Source organism: Melopsittacus undulatus, chromosome 4 (assembly GCF_012275295.1).
Source record: "Melopsittacus undulatus isolate bMelUnd1 chromosome 4, bMelUnd1.mat.Z, whole genome shotgun sequence".
In the NCBI taxonomy this organism is placed as follows: Eukaryota; Metazoa; Chordata; class Aves; order Psittaciformes; family Psittaculidae; genus Melopsittacus; species Melopsittacus undulatus.
In genome coordinates, this window is record NC_047530.1 from 70266326 (window position 1) to 70288555 (window position 22230).

Here is a 22230-nt window from a genome sequence, read left to right on the forward strand (position 1 = left end):
GACCATTACGTTCTAAATAGCAACCAAAAGTAATACTCCTTCACTACTGAAGGTGTTCCTATAGCATTCTTGAAATATGTTAAAATTATGTGTAAAAATGCATCCTTAGTAGTCTAACAGTTAAAGAAATATCATAAGGTATATTCATGCCTTCATGCCTTTTGTGTGTGTGTGTGTGCGTGAGGGAGTTGTTTTCTCTAAGCCCAAAGCAGTTTTCTCTGCTGTAATTCATGTTTATGCTGACTGCAAAATTGTTTCAAGAGTATCACCAATAGCAGCTAAACACTGTTCAGCTCTGGAAATCACAATTCTTTAAACATGTCATTAATTCTGTAATTTTATGTGGGGAACAATTAAGTAGCATCTAGTTTAATGCTCCTGTTAGGCTCACTGTTTAAGACAATTGTTGCAAGCAGAATTCATTTAACCTTCCTTTTTATCTCTTTATCTTTCTTTGCATAACAAAACAGATTCAAAGAGTAAGTACTTATTTTCAGTTTTGTTTCTAACAGCATGTGTAGGAATTCTATCATCCTACCAGTCTTTATTTTTAAGAAGAAGGGGTACTTGACATTCAGTAAGTGTTAGAGTTATGCAGAGTTAAAAACTGTATTTCCATGTCTGTGGTATTTCTCAAGCAAGCAAATGCATGTCAGGCTGGCATGCATAGAGAGACTTCCCAAGGAATGATCAGGTATCAATCACCCTCAAAACCAAAACAAGGTAGATCAGTCATGTCACCTCAGTGGTGCTGCCGGAGTTACACACATGAGGGAACAGAGGCTTTGTTTTCTGGATAGAAAAATAAATTTGTTTCATGGTGAATTTACATATTAAAAAAAAAAGAAAAAAGAAAAAAAAGAAAAAAAAAGTGCTATTTTCAAGAAAACTGTTAATTGAGACAGAAATTTCCCAGCCAATTCTAATGAGAAAGAAGTTGTAAGTGATAACTTTAACTTTGCCAGAGACTTTTTGTGTGTTTAAAATGACATTTTCTTGGCTTGAATAAAGCACTTGACCAAAGAGCTTACTCTTTCCATTGTTAGTCTTTGGCAGCCAAACCAGAAAAGCCTCCTAATGAGAAAAGTGTCAAAGCTAGCACATATATTATCTCTTGGGAAATACTATTTTCTGCTGTTTCAGTGATATACTGCTTGGTCAGGAGGTTCTGTCCAGAGGGAGCTCTGGGATGCCACCAAGAGATAACAAATAATAGAGAATTGAAAAAAATCCAGAAACAAGATTATCACATTATTGCTTTTCTTTAAAGAAGACAAAACATGTTTTGAAAACTGCAGGGGAAAAAAAGCTAAAACCAACTAATAAAAAACAAACAACATAGAAAACTTTATGCCTCTGCTTATGTTAGGGTTTCTAATGAGTATTTCTCCTTCCCTACGTGGCTTACCAAAGACGTCAAGCTGAATGCGCCAAGACTGCAAGAATCCAGATGGCTTTACCAGCAGGCAAACCAGCAAGCACCACTGCTAATAACCTCTATGAAGAGCTTGGTGACAGCACCATGTAAGTATTGCTTGTTATAAATCAATTAAATAGTTAGTGACCGAAACCATAACTCACTTTCCAGGGCTTTTCTTCATGAAAGAGGGGTCTCAGACATCCAGAAAATAAATTGGATAAGTCTGTAAGGAGAGATAAAACAGTTTAACCTGCTAATGGGGATTTCTTGTAGTACATGGAGAACTCTAACAGATTTTAAGTTAGAAAAAAACATGGTATAACCAGATGGGTTTTTTTCAAAAGCAGTATCCTAGAGCAGGCTATTGCTACCAGGATGAGCTAGGACTGGGATCTTCTAGTGCCTTTGCAAATCCAGACGTGAACACCACATATTTCAAAGCTGTTGACAAATCATATCCAATGAAATTGCTGCCCCAAAGTCCGCATTTGCTATACTAAGAAACATTCCCTGGCCATGGCAGGGGAGCTGGAACTAGATGATCTTAAGGTCTTTTCCCACCCTAACTATTCTATGATTCTATGATTCTGATGAGTAAAGTGGATGGTTTTTGCTATAAATGTGAAACTGTTTGAATATTGGCATTAAAGTTAAAGAAACTATCAAAATAGAGAAACCAATGGCAGTTCAGTGAATATATCTTTTACCTATTTACATGCTCATAAAATAATAATATTGCAAAGATGCCTTTCTTTTCATGGTTCTGTAAATCTGAAGTTTATGGACTACAATAACATTTTAACTCTCAGCATGAGTATATTACAGTGGAGAATAGCCAGTTAATATTTGGATCATACTGTGGGGTGTTGATAAGCTTGCCTACTTACTCATAGATGTTTATATTTTAAAATCAAGTAACGCTAAAAAGCATAGCAATAATAATGTTTGGAGGCAGGTAGAGAGTGAGGTGCTGGCATTGAAGATCGCTCTGTTTTCAGTCACTATTTGTTTTGTTCAGAAAGTTGACATTTTCCAGATGCTGTGATTGAGTTTGTAAAATGTTAAGGATGCATTACAGAGTGTACCACTGTTGCTTTAACTCTTGTCCATCTGAGCGCAGTCTCTGCATTTGAAATAATTCCAGAGCTTGAGCTTTTCTGCATAAATAGAAGATCTATGCTTGAAGCAAGAATAGCTTCTCCTTGCTGCTGAACTTCTTCCCATGCCTTTTGCCTTTTTGAAGTATTAACTGCTTGGGCAGGGAGTTAGGAAAAAGTATGTTTGACAGTAGTTTATAGTGACTACTGAATGTGAGCACTTCTGCTTGTGAACCACACGAGATCACATCTGTGCACTTCCACATACAGTGCCCAGCTGGATAAAATTCCTGTTTCTTTTGCATTTAAATAAATATCTACTAAAGTTAATTATTCACTTCTACCAGTTTTGCTGGCAGTGATAATAAAGCCGACTATCTGTGGGAGCTGGATATTCCAGTGGATGAATCTGCATTTAGTAGTGATGCATACCTTATGCTAAACCCAGAACAAGCCTCATTGTGCTGGGCTTTTATACAAAATTAGGGTTTTCTATGTTTTAGTATGGGAATATATAGGTGCAGATTTACAGATTTTCAGTATTGACTTTCAGGGTTAGATTTATGTTCATTTTGACTAAAAATAGTTTTCATTGCACCAACAAAGGTGGCATATTTGGAATATTTTCTCTCAGACATCTTTGCATACAGCTAAGTTATACTCATATTCATCATGCTAAGGAACTGATTAAACATAAGCTTGTAAAAATCCTCTACAAGACAAATTAATATACTTTGGATTTTAAAGAAAATAGTATGCTTCAATAAAAATAATTACAAATTATCTTTTTTTCTGTAAAATACTTGTTTTCAAGGCAATACTGTAACTTATGAAATTATTATTTGGGAAATACCTTTTTTTATGAATTTTAATACAGTATTTCCTGTCTTTAGTTGTCCTAAGACAGTCATCTTTCATTTAGAGTGCTGTCTTGTGTCTTGTTTTCTTAATTTGGTGTTTATAGGAAATGAAACGGAACTAAGCTCTTTAGTTTTAAATCTGCCTTGTCTCATAATTTTCATTTTTCTCTGTCTTTGGATACATAGGCATCAGTAAGTAAGCTCATTTCATTGTCTTAATATCTGTAGCTGGTAGAAAACGCTAGTTAATTTTTCTTTCAGTAGTTTGCATTAATCCTTGCAATCCAAAGCACATATTTTATTTGTCTATTGATCAAGTACAGGAAAGACATTTACTGTGAAGTCTCAATACTTCTATGCTTCTTTATCCTTTTCTTGGAAGAAGAGATGAAGTATGATTGCTGAACTTGAATGGTATTATTTCTAAAGCCAAATAGTTCTACTACTCAAAAAAAAAAAGTAGAAAAAGAAAAGAAACACTGAATGCATTTTCAGAGGTTTGCTTTCAGTTCATAGACTGAAGATCTCACAATTGGATGCAAGCAAAATCTTTCTTGTCTGCTATTTGCAATTTCTTGCAAGGCAGGTACACTTCTTTTGGTTTACACAAATGTGCTTCAAACTGATGACCTGTTTCTCATTGGTTCAAATACCTGTATATATCCAGAATAAGACTGCAGGATAACCTCATCCTTGAAAGGCATCATGTGAAGCAAGGAAAAGCCAAGAAGCTTTTGAAATAATCTGTACCAGTAGCACAAAGGTTATGTCTTGCATGAGCCTTCTACTGGAGGGTTTCCTTCAAGTTCAGAATCATTTATTTCTCTCACCTCTAAATAGATTCAGCATGCTTGACCAACCTCAAAGTATGCTGCTTTAGAATAAAGGATTAATTTGTTAGGTGTGAGCAAATTATTTTTCATACTATTTTCTGCCCAAAGTGAAGCCTTAGGCATACTGTGTTTTTCTGAGAAATTGAGTGGCTGAGGAGAGTTTATTCACTGGGATAACCCTTTGTGGCTTTGCTGGGTGTCATTCAGAAATGGGAGAGTTGTCGCTGTACTTTGTGCAGTGATTCTTCTCATTGGTCCTCTCAGGTCCCTGTGACCATTAGGGAGCTGTAGCTTCTCTGTGTGGGTAGTCTCCCAGTCAAAACAAGAAACAGAGGGTTAGCAGCAAATGTGTTTCAATACAAAATACAGGCCTCCAGGAGACTTTTACATATTAAATAACTTAAAGGAGATTTACTATCTCTTAATCAACCTCTACCCAGTATCTAGTTTTTAAATTTCTCTTCCAGTTTTGTTAGGGAATATTTAACCACTAGAGGTTTTGCCTTTCAACATTCATGTAATCTTGGAAAATGTAATTTTTCCCCTCTTCTTTTGTAATAAAACCTAACCCTTTTTTATCTAAAGAATATGACTCAAATTTTGGTAGAGATAAGGCTTAGAATTTTTAACTCAGAAGGTTTTGTGAAAATACTGGACAGCTCTAAGTTGCTAAAAAGTTTTATGTGGTATTTTGATTTGTGTGTGTGTAAAGAAGTCAGTGCTACACATGCTATACTTTAGCAACAGTTGCTTAACTGAAGAAAATAGGAAGGTTTTAAGTATGGCATTCAAAACATGGAATACCAGTAATGGACAGAGGTAGTGAAGCTATAAGTGGATTGTACAAAAGTGGAATTCAGTCTTTGTACACCATTTCTGCTATAGCATTCCTTTATGCCATCATGTGCTCACCATAGCCTGTCTTATAGATACATTTAATTTTTCAGAGAGATTTTAGAGTAGGTGTTGTTCTTAAGACTGTATTCTTGGTTTGGGTTTGGGGGTTTTTTGTACCCACATGCTAGAGAGCATGTTTGTTTAGTTACAAAAAACTTGTACATGGCAGCAATGGAAATGCAATTTTACTCAAGCTCATTGCTGACAAGCATAAACTTCTCTTTGAAAGGATAAGGGATTTGTTTTTAGCTGTATCTGACATTGGCCAATATCCTAAATTTGTCACAGGCTGAGGGGAAATATATTTATTTTTTCAGCTTCAGGTGAACATTATTTAAAGTAGGGCTCCAAAGGCATAGTTTTGTAGCAGACAGTTTGGGGATATTGATTTTAAAACACTGTTTATCTTAAAATCAGCCTAGAAGCTTGTGGTATCAAAAATATTTTATGAGGGTAGGTTAATGAGCCACTCAGAGGTGCTAGATGAATTACGGAAAATGGTGAGACCTACTTTTAGTGTAGAAGTTCAATATAATCCAACTGCAGGAGTTTCTCATTTGGTTTAACATGATACAGAGATTAAATTCATACACAGATTCATACTTCTACCTCTATATGCATATCATGAATGCAAAAAATTCATGCCCAGCATGGTAATTATTTTGGAATCAGTATCAGAAGGATGGTCTGAGTCTCATATGCATATCAACTGACTGGCTTCAGCTCCCATTGCCCACCTCACAGAGACCCTATAGCTCTACACTTCAGGTATGCACAGGTGCACCTCCTGGGGCCATGGTTTCACACCATCAGTTTGAATCAGAGTTCTAATTTTGTGTATGACCTATGGCCAGTCCTTAAAAAGCAATGCAGGCACACTTAAACACTAACTAATCATACATGTGCTTGATAGAATAGCAGAGTTTCGATGCACAATTATAACAAATATGTTTATCATAAAAATCCCTGTGAATAGTCTGTTGGCTGTGTGCAGTTATGACACAGTCACACTGCCATCTGAATGATGGAAACATAATTATATGTACATATCAGTATACATACCATCAATCTCTCACAGAGCTGTTATATCACAGAACTATGTAACATGGAGATAAGGTACAGTATTGACTGATACTTTGAAATCTGAGGGGTTATTTTAAGAGAGGTTAACTTACTTTTGAACTTGCTGAGTAGCTGAAAACTTGTTTTAATTTTTCTTCATCAAGTCCTCCCTTAAAGAAGGTGTTAAGTAAATGTCTTGCCCAGTAGGCTAGTAAATGTGATCTTTCTGTTGGATAGTAGTAGTTTGCTAGAAGTAATTTAATGTCTCTGATTCATATCATAAGTTCTTTTTTTTTCTCTCTCATAAGTATCTATGTCCATGCATGTTTCCTCACATGTGATTATCTTCTTTTCTTTCAAGTCTTTTTCTTCTCTACCATTTCCAACAAAGCAGGGGAAAAAAGTCAGTCTTAGAAGAAGGAGACCGTCAAAGAGTTATAAGCAACTTTGCTTCCCGTGCTATTGAGGCTCACAAGCAATCTAATATCAATGGATCATTGAACAATAATCTGCCCAAATCTTCAAGTAACATCACTTTCTTATCTGATGAGAACCCGTTAACTACTCAAAACCCATTATATATGGAAGGTGTCACTCAAAGTCCTGCTGCTGCTGGGTTTCTACGAAAAAGAAAAGATACTCTAGATACTCTTTCTCCTTCAAGACTAGTCTTGAGAGATACCTCTTTGGGAGGTAGTCACCGTGCATGGACAGTACCAACTCACATTACTAAGAGACATGGGCCTGGTTCTCTGAGTAGACCAGTTATTATGGACCCCATTCAGTGGCAACAGGAGAGACTCAAAGCAGAGAAGGAAGTAACTGAAAATCTGCACAGCAGTGTTGATATTAGCAGTCCACTATTTCAAAAAATAAGTGGCCCCAAGTTAACTGTAAAAGAGAAGGCAAGACAGTTTGAGCAGCAGGCTTTGCAGGAAATGAAGCAAGTGAAATCTCCTGATGTGAAATCCATCCGATCACCAACACAGAGCATCTGTTTCCAAGAAGGAGAGAATGTGCTAGAGCAGTCTCCTAAAAGTGTGGTTGCTTCTCCTTGCCTTCGCTGTTCTCCTCTGTCCTCTCCAACACCTTGTGCTGAAGTAGTTGAACCAGAGACCTCCAAGGTCCCCTCTGTAATCATCACTCACCATGACTATCCTGAAGAACTTTCTCCTCCACCAACTCGCAAACCAACTCCTCCATCTTTTAGGATAAAGAAATCAGTTTGCCAAAGTTTTCTAGCTCCTCAAACCAAAGAAGTTATAGAAAGCATTCCAGATCCACCTAAAATTCCCCCACCCCCACCTCCACCGCTGCCACCTCCACTGGCACCACCACCTCCATCCCCTCCTCTGTTGCCGCCACATACTCCACCTCCACCCACAGTTTCTCTTTTTAATTCTTCTTCATCTCCTCTTAGCACCCAGAACCTCTTCCCTGCCAAGCATACAAAATCCCCTGCCAAACAGCCAGCTGTACCACCACCAGCCACAGTGCCAGAGCCTCCTCCCCGTAGGGAGCTGAAAGGTATTCTTAAAAACATTCAGAATTTAGCAGCAATTGAAAAGTCTGTGGCCAATATGTATAGCCAAATAGACAAAAACCACGTTCTGCCCAAGCACGTTTCTAAGCTCAAACCAGTTGCACCAGAGCTGCCAACTCCAGAAGCTGTGGCTGACCATAACCAGCAGAATGGCAATTTGAGCTGTGTTGTGGAGGAGCTTGAGAAACGCTTTCCATCCCAGTCGACAGCACTGTAATATTTACAGTTGGATGTTTTCTGCATGTAACATTTTGAGTGAGATGACTCTAATGCAGCACATGGTATCTGCCTCAGGCTATTTAGACATTCAGACTTTTTCCCTTTCTCTGCTGTATATCACTACCTAATCAGTCCTAATCCCAAACTGCGAGACATTGTCTTTCCTGTTCACTCTGAAATTTGTAATGTACAATAGTTTTACAAGTTGTTTTCTCAGAGCTACATCTTGTGGTTCTATGATGCTGGTTCTTAGCCTGTTTACCAGAAATGCTTGGGAAAAAACTGCCCATTTTTACCCAAGAATTGGTCATAGATAGCAGAGGGCCTGATACTGCTTAGTGTTAAGCAGCCTTCACTGTAGGCAATACCAGTAAGCAGAGTGATTTTTCTGCAGATGTAATTGGAATCTCTTGCTTTGCCCATAAAATATACCATCTGGGAGGAATCTTACTGCTAAATATTGGATGTCAAAGAAAGCAAGCACCTGTAGTAAGCAGGCTCAGCAATAGTGAGATGGAGTTATTGCTGTAATGCATCTTCATATTTGTGGGAGATGACGCAGCACTGTTATGCTGGCATGCTTTCTTTCACCTCACGTTTGCATCTCAAGTCAGAAGAAAGGTTTTGTCTTGATTTGTCAGTAAACCTGGCTGTCTTCCCCCCTGTTACCTATGTTTTGCCTTCCATTGCGTTTTTTTATATTGTAACTGCATGTTAAAAGTTTTTATTTTGTAAATTTCTTTCATGTACAAAACATTTGTTTGTTTTTTATTTTGTATGTGCATGTTTTTGGTGTCTCTTTAACTTTCATGCTAGTTTGCCTTGAGCTTCACAGAAGAAACATCTTGCTTAAATTGTAATAAAGTCACTCTGATTAGTGTCACCAAATGAAGAGTTTTGAAGTACTTGTAAGAGTTTTGAGTACTTGTACTTTACTTTTTGCTCACACTCATCTAAATCAGATCTTTACATTAAATATTTCAAATATAGTAAATTAGCTCTTTTGAAAAATAAAAACAAGAAAGTGGTAAGCAAAAGCAGTTTTGTCATTTAAAGGAATGTTAGTTTTAATATTTTGCCAAAATTGAAAACATTTGTGTTTGGTATGGCAATTTTAAAAAGCATATTAGGAAATGTGGATATTACATAAATATGAAGAAAAATTTAAAATCTGATTCAGTATCAGATGTCATAATTCTGAGCAAAAAGGTAATTGATTATTTATCAGAATGTCTAAAGATACTCAGCATTTCCATGGTGCTTGGCTTTTTCTCTTTTATCTTTTTGTTTGTTTGTTTGAATCTGCAGTTAGGACATGTGTGGATGCTTCAGCTGGAAACTGCTGAAGGTAGTTTCTCTCCCTTTGTTCCAGAGCCAGACTCCATGAACTCCATCAGCCAAGTTTCACTGACATTAGAGTTTTTCTTAACTTTCTTTTCTTTACTCTTGTTGGGCTAAACTGTAGTTCCAAGACATGTATATGTATGAGGGAAATGATGATTGATCATAACATTTTTTTTGTAGCAGAATCTGTATAATTCATGAGATGCACATATGTGGAATACCTGCTAATGATGCTGACTTCTCCAAGAGTGGCACAAGTGCAGCATAATGTCAAAGTTCAGCAGTTATTAGGTAGGGAAACTTATAAGAGCCAGAATCGGAAGATGGCTTACATGTTTACTTCCTTCTGTGTGTCTGCTATGGTCCTGCCATGCAGACAATGCGACAGTGGAAAGTGTGGAGAGATAAGCATGAGATATTACTGTGCTAAGCATGTTCATAATGGATCAGCCCTTAAGGGGATCTTGTAGACCCCTACCAGATGCTTTTGTGCAGTTCATTGGATCACTACTGAAATGTAAGACAATTATGACCTGATTTTGCAGTGTGCAGTGTCATGCAGCAAACCTGCAAGCATTTAGTGATTCACAGCATTAACACCAATGAAGTTATTCAGCTGCAACTATTTCTGGCATTCCTTAAGCCAAAAAAATTGACGTCACACATGAGCTCCTTTTTAAATATTTAGTTCCATCAGTCTCAGAAGAGTCTGGGGAGTCATGGTGGTCAGCTCTTTACTAATGAGGAACACCTACTTCTATCTGAAAACCTTTACTAAGTCAGAAAATTTACAAAACTTAGTTTCTTTTTTTTTCTGGAATTAATGCAGTCTTTTCTCTCCTGCTGATTTTTGAGTAGCCTTTGCTAAAAAATTATTCTGCTAGACCAAGAAAGAAACTGTACCAAGAGCAGGTGTTTTCAACCTAACCCAGGGAAGTTCTGTCCCATTGAGATGTCTGGATGCTACTGCAGTTCTGCAGCACTACAAATCATTATACCCAATATAGTAGTTGGTGAGAAGTTGAGCATATGTGTATTGACCTGTCTTCAGGTTGTCTATTTGGTTAATTAGGATCAGATGTGACACTGGGTATATCTCTCATCTTTTCATCATGGGTTTGACTGGGCTTAGTTCTGAGCAGGAGCAGAGATTGTGTAATTGCAGAGTGCTTCTTTGCAAACCTGTTTGCAAAGCTGAAATCAAGCAATAGCATATCATTACTCATCTCACTTCCAGAATCTTTCTTCTCAGTTTCAGCTGTGCACTGCAGGAAGCCTCCATCATAAGAGTCAGGGCAAATTTGTAAGCAGTTGTGTCCTCTGAGTACTATCTGTAGTATTTGGGGTTACAATGCTTTTGCTTTTAATATGAAAACAGACAGAAAGTATGAAATAGCAAATGCTTGCTGGGATGTCAGTAATTTGGAAAATCGGAAAATTATTGCTTTAAGCAAATCACAGTCCCTTTAACTGATGTTAGCAATATGGACCTGTGAAAGGTTGTTGGCAGATTTTGTACATCTAATTCCATTCTTGTTTTATTTTTCATGTTAAGTACCACCAGTGTATACTAGCTGTCATGTTATCCTACATTATCATGGGCACTATGTCCTTGCTTCCCATTTTTCATTGAAGATTTCTCTGACTGACTGCAGTGAAGTCTGGCTGATAAAGTTTATCCAGAAGCAAGTCTTCCCTTGGTAGAGTGTTTTAATTACTTCCTGGAAACAAATTATGTTGGTTTCACCTTTGCCATTTTGTCAGAATAGATCTTTGTGTTCTATTGAGTGAATGGGTATTTTTTGTCTTTTGGTTTGGTTTTTTTTCCTCTAATCATGGCCATACAAAAACTATAAGAGAAGTATAAGCTTCTCTCAAAACACAGCATGGTGCTATTTTTAAGAAAGTTGAATTCCAAATTTAATTAGAATTACTTATGCTTTTAATCTGCAATATGGTAACTACTTGAGAGCAATTAAGAATAATAAGCTTACTTATCTTCTGTGTAACATAAGACCTTTATCTGAAGATTGTGTAGGCAACATGGAAACTAAACAGTGTTCCTCAAGTGGGCTTTGAAAAGTTACAGATGATTTTTTGATGATAAATCTTCATTTCAGTTGTTCATTAGTCTATATTATATGGGCAACAGCATTAATTTAATGCTCATAATCAATTCCATGTTCTGAATATTAACAGTAAACTTCATAGATGGTGATATTAAAGAATAAAAGGACTTCTACTCTGTTCTTTATTATTTACTTCAGTGTAATTAAAGACTTTCTATTGACTGCTATACGTGTACTAGGTTAAGCTCAACATAATTTTGAGCATTTACCCTTTCTTTCTTTAGAAAAAAAAAAAAAGCTAAGCTTAGTAATAATGCTAATACCTAAATTTTTGTTCCCTAGTTACGTCTAAGCAATTTTAATCTTCTGTCACAAAATGTGAAAATAGAGAACTTTATGGACACAAGTGCATTTGCTGTGCATATGAATGGCTCCAAGAAAAGGAATTAAAACAACAGAAAACTTCCAATAAGATCAAAAGCATAAGGCCTTTGGCAAAATAATCATAGATAGCAAAAATAATTTAACTCCCCCTGAGCAAATGTTAGGAAATGTGTAACATTTCTGCATTGCGTTCTACAAGAAATTAGTAATAGAAGCTGCAGGCCAATTTCTGGTAAGTCCTGAGTGTATACAGAAAGTCCAGAAGTAGAAGAGAAACTTTTACTGCTTAAGCAGATGCATGAAATAACAGAGTCTCTTTGTAGATGGGTCTCTGTAGGTCTCTGAGACAACAGAGAGTTTGACTGGGCAGGACGTCTGTCACAGGAACACAAGGAAAGCCAAACACGGCATTCACCCCTTTCCCTTTGCTGAGTTCCACAGGGTGCACTGGCTCACTGGCTTTTGGGGATTGGGGATTTCTTCTCATTCATTTGTAATCTAAAGCAAGAAAAGATCCTAAAGATTCACTAGTCTTTTTCATGCAATGACTCATGTCCAGAGCAAATCTAAATAAAAACTTTTTTTGTTTGTATTTGTAGATATATATTTCTTTTCTTGCTAGTAATATTTGTAATTACATTATCTTTTCACCACTCTCCAGAAAGAATGGCAATATGCATCTTTATGTAGTCTCACAGAAGTATACTAACTTTTTTCTTTTTCTTTTTTTTTTTTTTATTTCTAGGCGAGGATATGCACAGCAAGAGGTAAGGCTGTTCCCTAATTACATTTAAAATATTAATTACATCAGCATACTTTTCCCATACAACTTATGTTGTGAAACTTATTGCTACTGGGTGTTTTAGAGACAGAAATATGAAGTGGTTCACTATTGTGACACAAAGATAACTTCCAGGCTAGGAGATGGCTATTGCTGCTTGACAAACTGCCAAAAGCAATTTGCAACAAATTCCCTTCATGCTTGCACTGTTTTCTTATGACACACCACTGCCCACTGTTACAGGCCAGGTAATGGACTACATAGACATTCTCAGCAATTCAGTGTAGTCTGTTGTTCTTGCAACATCGTTTTCTTCAGCAATGAATAGCACAGAGAGTTTCTTTCAGAAATCTGAGCAAACTCACTTAATAATTGGAAAGTTCTCCAAAATAGGTTTCGGACATAAAGGCTGACATTTAGTGCTGAAAGCTAGGTCAATTTTACTAACCTTAAGAAGTGTATCTGGAGCTCCTTATTCAGTAGTGTCTTGCAAACTGCAAGACTTCTGTTGTTCTGCTGTGATTTTTCCTCCCTTTACAGAGTTGATTTGTGTATCTCAGATTGGATACAGAACATCCCTATCTCTCAGGTCTTGCTTTTGGCCAAGAAACTTAATATAGTGCCACCAAGTTTTGGGGGGAGTATGGGGACAATCAGAACTTGTTTTTCCTGGTTGATTTTCCTGAGTAAATCTGATTCTAATTTACAAAACAGCAAGCGCTGTGCAGTGGTCTGCAATTTGCAGAAAACTGGAGCTGGAGAGTAATTAACAACGCAACTACCAAACATGACCTGTGTTTAGCTGTGACACACCTGAGAACAGCCGTATCATCCTCCATGCAGCCTGATGGGGTGTTTTCCCTCTTCTTGTTGTGTGCTGCATACAGAAAGAAATCACACATAAGCTGTAGAGAAAACAAATGAGATAATTCTTCACTGTCTTAATGGTATTGAGAATTAAAGTGTATCTGCGGTTGCAGAGTACTCAGTTAAAAGCCGCAGAAGTATTCAAGAATTGAGATTTAAAGTGATGGTATTGCAGTAGAAGGTTGGTTAAGAAATCAGATCACTTCAGGTTTTTAGTGGCTGATTCACTGACGTTACTGCAGATTCCCATAGATGTGCTTTTAACCTGTTGTGGATAATTTTTGACTGCCATTGTCTCCCTGCTGTCTCCACATACACCACATGATAGTTCTCTTCGGCCCTGATAGAGGTTAAGTTGAATAATTTAGGTAATCATCACATAAACTGGGAATTTGATCTTTTTATTAGGCAAAAGTAATAGTGGACTGTAAAGTTATTTTATTACATCAGGTGCTTAGCAGTGTTCTACTTCTCACTTACTGTACAAGGCTAGACGAGCTACATCAGCCCGGGTTTGAAGATAGGAGTTTTCCTTCTTCTATGTTCTGAGAAAGACTGTAATTTCCTGGGCCAATCTCGAGCAACAGATATCATGAGCCCACTGAGGCACCGGTGACGCTGCGGTATCACTATGTCTAGGTGGGATTCTGACTTAGAGGCGTTCAGTCATAAGCCCGCCGATGGTAGCCCCACACCAGTGGCTCCTCAGCCAAGCACATGCACTAGGTGCTTAAAGTAGGCGTGGTTAAAGCCCTTCCCAATATCTTTGCTTGCGAAGCCAAGCCATCAAAAACCTTTCACTTTGTATAGAAGTACCCAGATGACTACTGTACAATAAATACCTGTGTTTTTAGGATTTCTTTCCAGTCTTAACTCAAACACAAATTACCTGCATCCTAATTACTGCTGCCTAATTAACCCCTTTCTGATTTTTTTTTCTGTAGCAACAGCAGTTGCTGAGACCTTCTCTTCTCAGACCAGAGGTACCTCTATTTCTTATTTGTTAATTATTCTATAACTTTTTAAATAGCTTTTACATAGTTTCCTAATAAAAACTTGTCTTAAGCAATATTTTTCCCTCTTAGATAAAAAGGAAAGTCCCAACATTGTTATCACATTTATATAAATACCTCAAATTTACTGCATCTTTGTATTTTCCCTTTGAGCATCTTTTAGCTGCTCCCATAGACTTGGATCACACAGACTAAAAGCTTTCCTAGTTTCGTGTCCAGATTCACAGACAGAGTAATTTCCTCACTGTCCAACTGCAATCTATTTTTTAAGATGTCAGTCAACCGATTGATTATTGTACCTAGAGATGAACTAAGCAGTTGTCCTGTCAGGATAATGGAAGCCTTAGGACACTGCTCTGAAGTGTAAAGGCAGGTCTGAATTATAAACCAAGTACTTTCTGTTTCAGACCTTTTAGACCCAGTATTGTTTCCCAAATAAGCAACAGAGCAAATGTAGCTTTTGTGACACATAGCTATTGATGGTATTTTTGTGGTACAGAATAGTGATAATTTCTGCAGTCATTATAAGTGATTACAGTGAGATGCTCTCACACAACTTTTCACTGGACAGAAGGAAAACCTATAGGAAGCTGTGAAATAGAGGCAACATGCATACCACTTTTGTAGGATACAGAAAAGTACTTAGCTTAGTCCAATGCTGCTCATGGTTGTTGATGTTTGAGAAAACATTTTAAAACAGTCCTGGCAAGCAATGTAGGTAAAATACACTAATTTTTCAATGCAGTTTTTTCCTTTGAGAGAGGTGCAAGAAGTGACAGTGTATTTGCAGAGTCCATTCCAGTTACTGAATGAAGGTTTTGTACAGGATAAGTGAGACAGTGTCCCAGAACCATAATAGCATCTGCATTTAGCTGATTTCAGACAGTTACTCCCAGAGAATACACAACAGAAGGGGTCATTTAAAGCTCCTGTAGGCTTCCCATTATGGCTTTTGACAGTTTTAAGTGTTCCTCAGATTATAATTTTCTTTTTTATTTTGCTTGTTTGCACTTTAATATACTTTTCTGTGTTGCTTTTTCATCAGTCATTGCTGTGTGCAACTGTTTGCATTCACTCAGCGTTTCTGTTTTGACAGGAGTTAAGTATGGAGTCTGGAATTGATCCAGGACAAGAATACTATGGGCAAGATTACTACAGCTATGAGCATGGGTATATTTTAATTTTTCCTCTATGTTTCTGAAAATGCCATTTTCCAGGTTGGTGATACTTCTTTTTACAGCATGTTATCCGGAGATTTCCCTTCACCTCGGGATTACTTTAATCTTTATGTCCACCAAGTCATGCACTGACAACAAAACTATTTTTAAAAGTTAAGGGTGTGTTGTATAAATCCCTGCTTCTTTAGGAATCTGTTATGCTTGAAGAGTGTATGCCCCATCTATCATGCTGGTTTCATATTCACTTTTTTGTTTACATATTTCTGCTGCCTTGGAAATAAATTTCCATCATCTCCTCTCCTTTTGTGGCTCACCAGCCTGAGTACAGTAACTATTACTCTCTGCTCACAATTCCCAGCCACTGTCTTGCCTTTTACGTTCATCTAGAAAAATTTCATCCTGCCTTGTTCTGATAATGCCCATGTGACTGAAAGCACTTTAAGGATTCTTACAATCTTAAGCTGTTCTTACAAGCTTGCAGGGATTCTCCAGAGCTGATCCCAGGGAACCTGCACTTTCATTCCTTAATTATAAAAAGGATCCTCCAAAAATCAGGTCTAGTGATCTGTAAAGAAGGTCACTGTAGTTGGGGGATTCTTGACTGATCCCAGAGACACCCTCAGGTCACCTTGTAGTTTTCATGGGCTTGCGGGCAATTGCAATAAGAAGAGGTTTTGGATTGTGTTACAACTAAGGAAAAAAGAATAATAATCTTTTCAAAAGTAGAGAGAAAAGAGAGCAAATAAATTCTTGTCCTTTGGGGATGTGAACATGTGCATATGTTGCTGTGTGTGGAGATATATTTGAACACATTAGTGCACATTATGAAAAGAAAGTGGTGGTTTTGCCAGGTATGAACTGCCTCAGTATGGGAGCCGTCGCCGACTGCTGTCTCCTTCGGGGATGTACGATGAGTATGGGGAAGTCATGGTAGAGAATGACGGTGGCTACTACTATAGTCCACATGGATCAACAGCAGAAGAGGTAAGTATCTCTGGTGTGTTGATTCGACCTCTGCAACAAAATGCACCATTAAACCTTTGTCAAATGTATTTTGTAATTGTATAGAAAATTGCATTCTGTATATACCTGATCTCTTCTAAAGCTAATCATTGCAGGCCCTTCTAATGACTGGTAAAGTTTGTGTCAGCACCTCCTTCCCCTTTTCTAGAAATAAAAAGGAATTGCAAAGTTCCTTTTAATAGCCACATCTATTTTACCCTCAATGTAGATTTCGATTACAAAGAAAAATCCACATAGCCTTAGGTAATATATTGTTAACCAAATGGTGTATTACTAATATTCAGCCTATAACTGGTGATTTTCCACTGAGGAAAGCAGTCATCTGAACTCATTTATCATAAAGTTCACAACTGAATGTAAAGAAATTTTAAAATGTCAGTGGCAGCCAGGAAAAACTTGACATAAATGTTCCCTTTTTTAAATCTGATTTTCAGAAATACTAGACTCTAAATCCATGGGTTTTAATTAAATGAGAAGAGATAACATTTCTGAGCCAGTACTTTTCCCTGTTGTAGAATAAGGTATTTATGTAATTGCAGCATATTCTAGAAGTATAACTTTCCCCATAACTTTGGTAAAAAGCTATTCTAAAACAAGTAAGTTGGTTTTTATATTGGGAAAAATGTTGCATTTGTTCCTACTGATTTATTTTAGAGTACAAGTTTTCACAATAACTCTCTCTCAAATCGTAATCAAGTTCCATTTTCATAATTTGCAGGGGATGAGTCAAGGCAGAGGTCCTTCAAGCAGAGGTATAAGCCAGAGAGCAGGGGCTCAAATAGAAGGTAGACCTTTAGGTGGTGGGATGGATCTCAGACATGGAAGAGTATATAGGACCAGCCAGGGAAAAAGGAAACTAAAAGCAGTGATGCATTTAAGTCGCGTAGCAGTCACTGCTCACAAAACAGTAAGAAAAACTGAATCTGCTCATTCTCCGTGGAAGAAAGCAAAGATATTCCCAATGATTCTGCATAAAGTGAAGGGTGGTAGGAAAGATTCCAGTTATGCCAAGTTGATGTCAGCTCGCCAAGTGGATGGTGAGAAAAGTATGATTATCAGGGGGAGTTACTTTCAGAAATCGACAGATGACAGGCCTTCAATGAGAAAACTTAATCATGTGTTAAAACGCATTAGTGTCTCCAGAAAATTTCAAGAGCCTATTAGCAAAGATTTAGTGCATGCAAGAGGAGAAGGAGAGGAAGAATATGAAAAAGATGAAGCAAAATCAGGAGTTTCAATAAGTATCACAGCAGAGAGTGAACATGAGGATAGTGATTATGAGAAGAAGAAAAAGAAGAGAAGAAAATACACTTCAGATGAATCATCGGTGAAAAGTAGCAGCTCTGGCTCAGAGTCAGAAGATAAAGACTACTTGAAAATTACTCTGGACCAAGATGAAGCCACTGAAAGTACTGTGGATTCAGATGAAGAAACTGGGCATGATTTTGGGGATTCTGATGATGACTCTGAATCCAGCTCTAGCAGTGAATCAGAGGAGGACTCATCTGAAGAGGATGATGATGAGGAAGACTCTGACAGTGATGAAGATGATAGCCTGTCAAAGAGCTCATCTACACAAAGTTCATACAGCAAATCAGGGAGTAGCAGGTCCAGCAGCAGAAGAAGCACAGAAAGGTCAAGTATAAAAAGTAGGGAAGGTAGCTCTTGTGGCAGAGCAAGGCAATCCAGCCATAAATCAAGTATCAGCTCTAATGTATCAAGTAGTGAAAGGGAGATGAGCTACAGGAAAGCTTCAGGATCCAGCTATAAGAGCAAAACCTCTTCTGCCAGCCTTGAAATAGAAGAAACAATTGAAGAAGTGTCAGAAGAAGATGAACAAGTGGATGTTGAGCAAGATGAGATAGCAGGTAACTCAAATAAGGCAGTTTCTGAAACATCCACCAATGCAAAAATGTATGCTACTAAAGAAGACAAGAAAGGAAAATCAGCAGTTAATGGTGAGGATAGTGAGGGTGAAAGCACAGAAGAGGCTGATACAGATGCTAGTGACAGGGAGGAAGCTACCAGTAAGAATGAATCTTCTTGTTTGGAAAGTGAAATCAGTGTTACTTCCAAAGGAACTAAAGCGACAAAAAGCACAAATAGTGCCACTTCTGGTAAAACCACTACTTCCCCTGAGTCTGAGAATCAAAATTCTGACACCAACACAAAAAGAAAGAAAATGAAAAAAAAGATGACCCAGGAAAACAGTCAGTCCCAGTCAGATGAGACCCTGGATACCGCCATTACTGAGTCAGAGACTGCTGGTGATTCTACATCCTTTTAAAAAGGAGCAACAGTAGGTGAACATTTTGCAGTGAAGAATGATCTTGTTTGCTGTGCCTTCTGTGTGGTCTTTCCTAAGAAATACACACTTGACTAAAGGTAGCGAAAAAGAAAATGTTAAAGCTTATAGTTTCAGCATTTGAATCCTGTCATAAGGGTAAACAGTATAAAACCAAATTAATATAATTCCTCTGAGACACTACTCAGGTATACTTAATGGTAGATATAGAAAAATTAATTTTCATTAAGCAGTTGTATGAAGGATTACTTCTTTTTCTCTGCTAGCTTCAGTAATGTGGTTAAAGAGGCATTGCATTGTTTCTTAGGTTTAATCCTTTTTGAATTATGCACATTCTGAAGTAGCATTGCATTTTGCTTTAGCTGTAATGGATAGCTTGGTACAACCTTATTAAGGAGCCTGTGTTCATGCAGGTTGTGTCTGTCACAAAATGGAATGCTGCAGGAAGGAAATAGGGCAAAACCTGGAATTCAGTGAATAACAGGAATGAGGATGAAAAGACTTTGAAGTCATACACGGTTTCACTTTATGTGAAGCCATGCACCATTCCCATCATACAACATTTGCTAATCTGCAAATGAGTTCTCTGCTGTAAACATTAACCCTGTTTGCAGGGAAGACAAGTGAAATTGCAGCAAAGCAATGCTTCTAAAACTGCAGAGTGTTACTAGCAGAGCTAGGAATAAACTGTTTCTGGGTCATGAGATTCAGGTTTCAGGTACCAGTGGTGTACAAGACAGGAATGCAGAGGTAGATGAACAAAGTGAGCTCGGTCAGAAAAGAAAATGGATTACATTGCCAGCATCTGTCCTTCCCAGCTAACAATAAAGTGATTTTATTACTTTTTTAAACATCTGTTTAAAAATTTGACATACATAACAGCAAAGTGTTGCTGAAGGTAACCATCTTCTATGTTCTATATTTTGGTATTTGCCTTTTAAAATTCAATATCCTGCAATATCTGATGTCATTCAATAGAGAAATTTTGTAGTGCTTCCATTAGCACAATTCAGCTCAGAATGAGCATGACTGCATAGGAAGGACCTGCATTATTGACAGCACAAGTGGCCTTTATATTTTCATGCAATAAGCAAACTTAGAATGATATATCTCCTCACAGAGCTCTTATCAGTGCTGTCAGCACACAGTTTGTAAGCTTTGTATACCAACAAGCTATCTGTGCCTTATTTACCCACAGTCGCCAAGCTGTTTCACAACCACTAGATTTATCCAAATAAGCCATAAGAAGCCTAAATAAAATTAAAGCTTTGAGCCAGTACTGGATTAGTCTTGTGAGTACTTTAAAGCTATTACAAATTCTGGCATATGCACCAAAGCTCTGCCATGAAGTCTCTGTTAGATGGGGGAGAGAAAAATGTTTGTATTTTTAAGGTACTTGAGCCTGTTGTGGAGTTATCTTGGCAGGACAACTGGTGTTCAGCTGCAAAGCATGATAATAATTTTAAAACTACTGTCTTTAATTCCAGTTGAAATATGAACTAGATTTATGATCGCTTATCTACCTTTTTCATTCCCACATAGCACGGAGTTCTCGCTGCACAGAGTGTTTTAACATAAATCCCATTTAAACTACTCAGTATTTTCATCGACCTGAATATATCTGTGTGAAGAAAATTGTATGTCCTTATCAGGAGCAAAAGAGTAGGCATCTAAATAATTTGTATGAAGTATAACTTCTCAGGAGCTTAAGAGTAATCACCACTGTTTGTACCTTGCATGATATTCTTTCTCTAAAAAACTGGCTTTTATTGTGTGCATGTGTATGTATCCTAGCATTGACCCGTCAGTACAGAATTTTCTTAGAAGTGTAATTTACACAATGGCTTCATCATCAGTGTCTTCTAGTTTCTGTTAGAAGAGGTTATTAATCTAGCTGTTTTTCTTCGTAAGACAAAATGAGACACTGCTTTGTCAAAATATGACTGGCTTACCAGCTTGTATTATTATCATGATACACAGAAGCTTTCTTTCAGGATTTTCCAATGAAGGTGCTCTTCTACTTAACCGGAGCACAGCTGAATGCATCTGTAGAAAACAAGACAACAACAAAGCCCAAGACAAACAAAAAAAACAAAACCAAAAACCCCAAATTTGTAACTACTTTCTAAATCTGAACAAAAACATCAGTTTTTATATACTCTGTCTTACATTATGCTGTTCATAAACTAACATGGATTTATCAGTCTTATGATTTTTTAGTACAAAGCATTGTTTGTGTGTTCAGGCATTAGGTATATGTGAGAAGAAAGATCTGTGTACAAGCTAAAAGGAATGGTACAAAAGACCAAGTTAGTAAAAATTCATATGAGTCTCTAGATGAAAGACAAGATAAAAAACAGATAGAAAAAGGGCAAGAAAATGTAATAAATAGTGCTAACGTTTAATAACATTTCTGTTTGTTGTCAAACAGTGGGCCAGAAAGAAAAAGATTAAGTTGATCGTTGACCCAGAGTATGAGACCAGCTCCACTGGGGAAGACAGCGCTCCTGATTCCAGCCAGAGGAATCGTCTTAATAATCCAAATATTCAAAACAACATCAATGGTAACATCTACATTGCACAGAATGGCTCTGTTGTCAGAACCCGGCGTGTTTGCCTTGGTAATAATTTAAAAGTCACATCTCCAGTGAGGCTGGGGAAACAATTCAAGAAACTGGACAAGCTTGCAGTAACACATGAGGAGAATGTCCCACTGAACACGTTGTCAAAGGGACCATCTTCTAGTGATAAAATCAACACAAGACCTTGCAGTGTCTCATTTGCTTCCTCTACTATAGGGGCTGAAAATATAGTAACAAAGCCAGGGGGCTCCAAAATGAAAAGCACAGAAGAGCAGGAGTCAGTTGTTGATAATGAGGATGTCAAAGAGCCCTTGGAGTCGCACAGTGAACACACACAGTCGGATGAAGAGGAGCTCTGGATGGGCCCTTGGAACAACCTTCACATACCAATGACAAAACTGTGATTTTATTTTAGGGTTTTTTATTTTTACTTCAGTTTATAATAAACTGCGCTTTTTATTGTCACTGAGGAAAATGTATGAAATTTGTATTGTGCACATACATTGTATACTACAAATGACACGCTTTAAAGTTTAAAAACAAAATTTGCACTCACATTTGTACCAATTAATTGTTCTCCCAACAATTATTTTGACAGGCTCCCATTTCACTAAGCAATACTTCATTTAAATTAATTAGTTTTTTTGGATCTTGATTTATTGTTTAATAAACAGTAAACTACTAATAAATGCACAGCAACATTTGGTTAACTTCTCAGACAGTTCTATACACGCCTAGCTTGTTTTTCTGTAT

General features: G+C 37.3%; 1 protein-coding gene across 3 annotated transcripts in view; it reads left to right on the forward strand.

Annotated features, from left to right (window-relative positions):
* Nucleotides 1-21976, forward strand: part of PCDH15 (protocadherin related 15) — a 353847-nt gene extending 331871 nt beyond the window's left edge. Inside the window, exons 30-36 of one of the 3 annotated variants that reach the window (XM_013130207.2) lie at nucleotides 471-479; nucleotides 1414-1524; nucleotides 12474-12495; nucleotides 14321-14359; nucleotides 15486-15559; nucleotides 16419-16551; nucleotides 17309-18877. In XM_013130207.2, coding sequence (XP_012985661.2) covers nucleotides 471-479; nucleotides 1414-1524; nucleotides 12474-12495; nucleotides 14321-14359; nucleotides 15486-15559; nucleotides 16419-16551; nucleotides 17309-18877 — 1957 coding nt within the window. Of the gene's footprint in view, nucleotides 1-470; nucleotides 480-1413; nucleotides 1525-6530; nucleotides 8024-12473; nucleotides 12496-14320; nucleotides 14360-15485; nucleotides 15560-16418; nucleotides 16552-17308; nucleotides 18878-21326 lie in introns of those variants that run through there. The other 2 variants (XM_013130209.3, XM_013130208.2) reach the window with 2 other exon arrangements.
* Nucleotides 21977-22230: the final 254 nt, after the last annotated feature.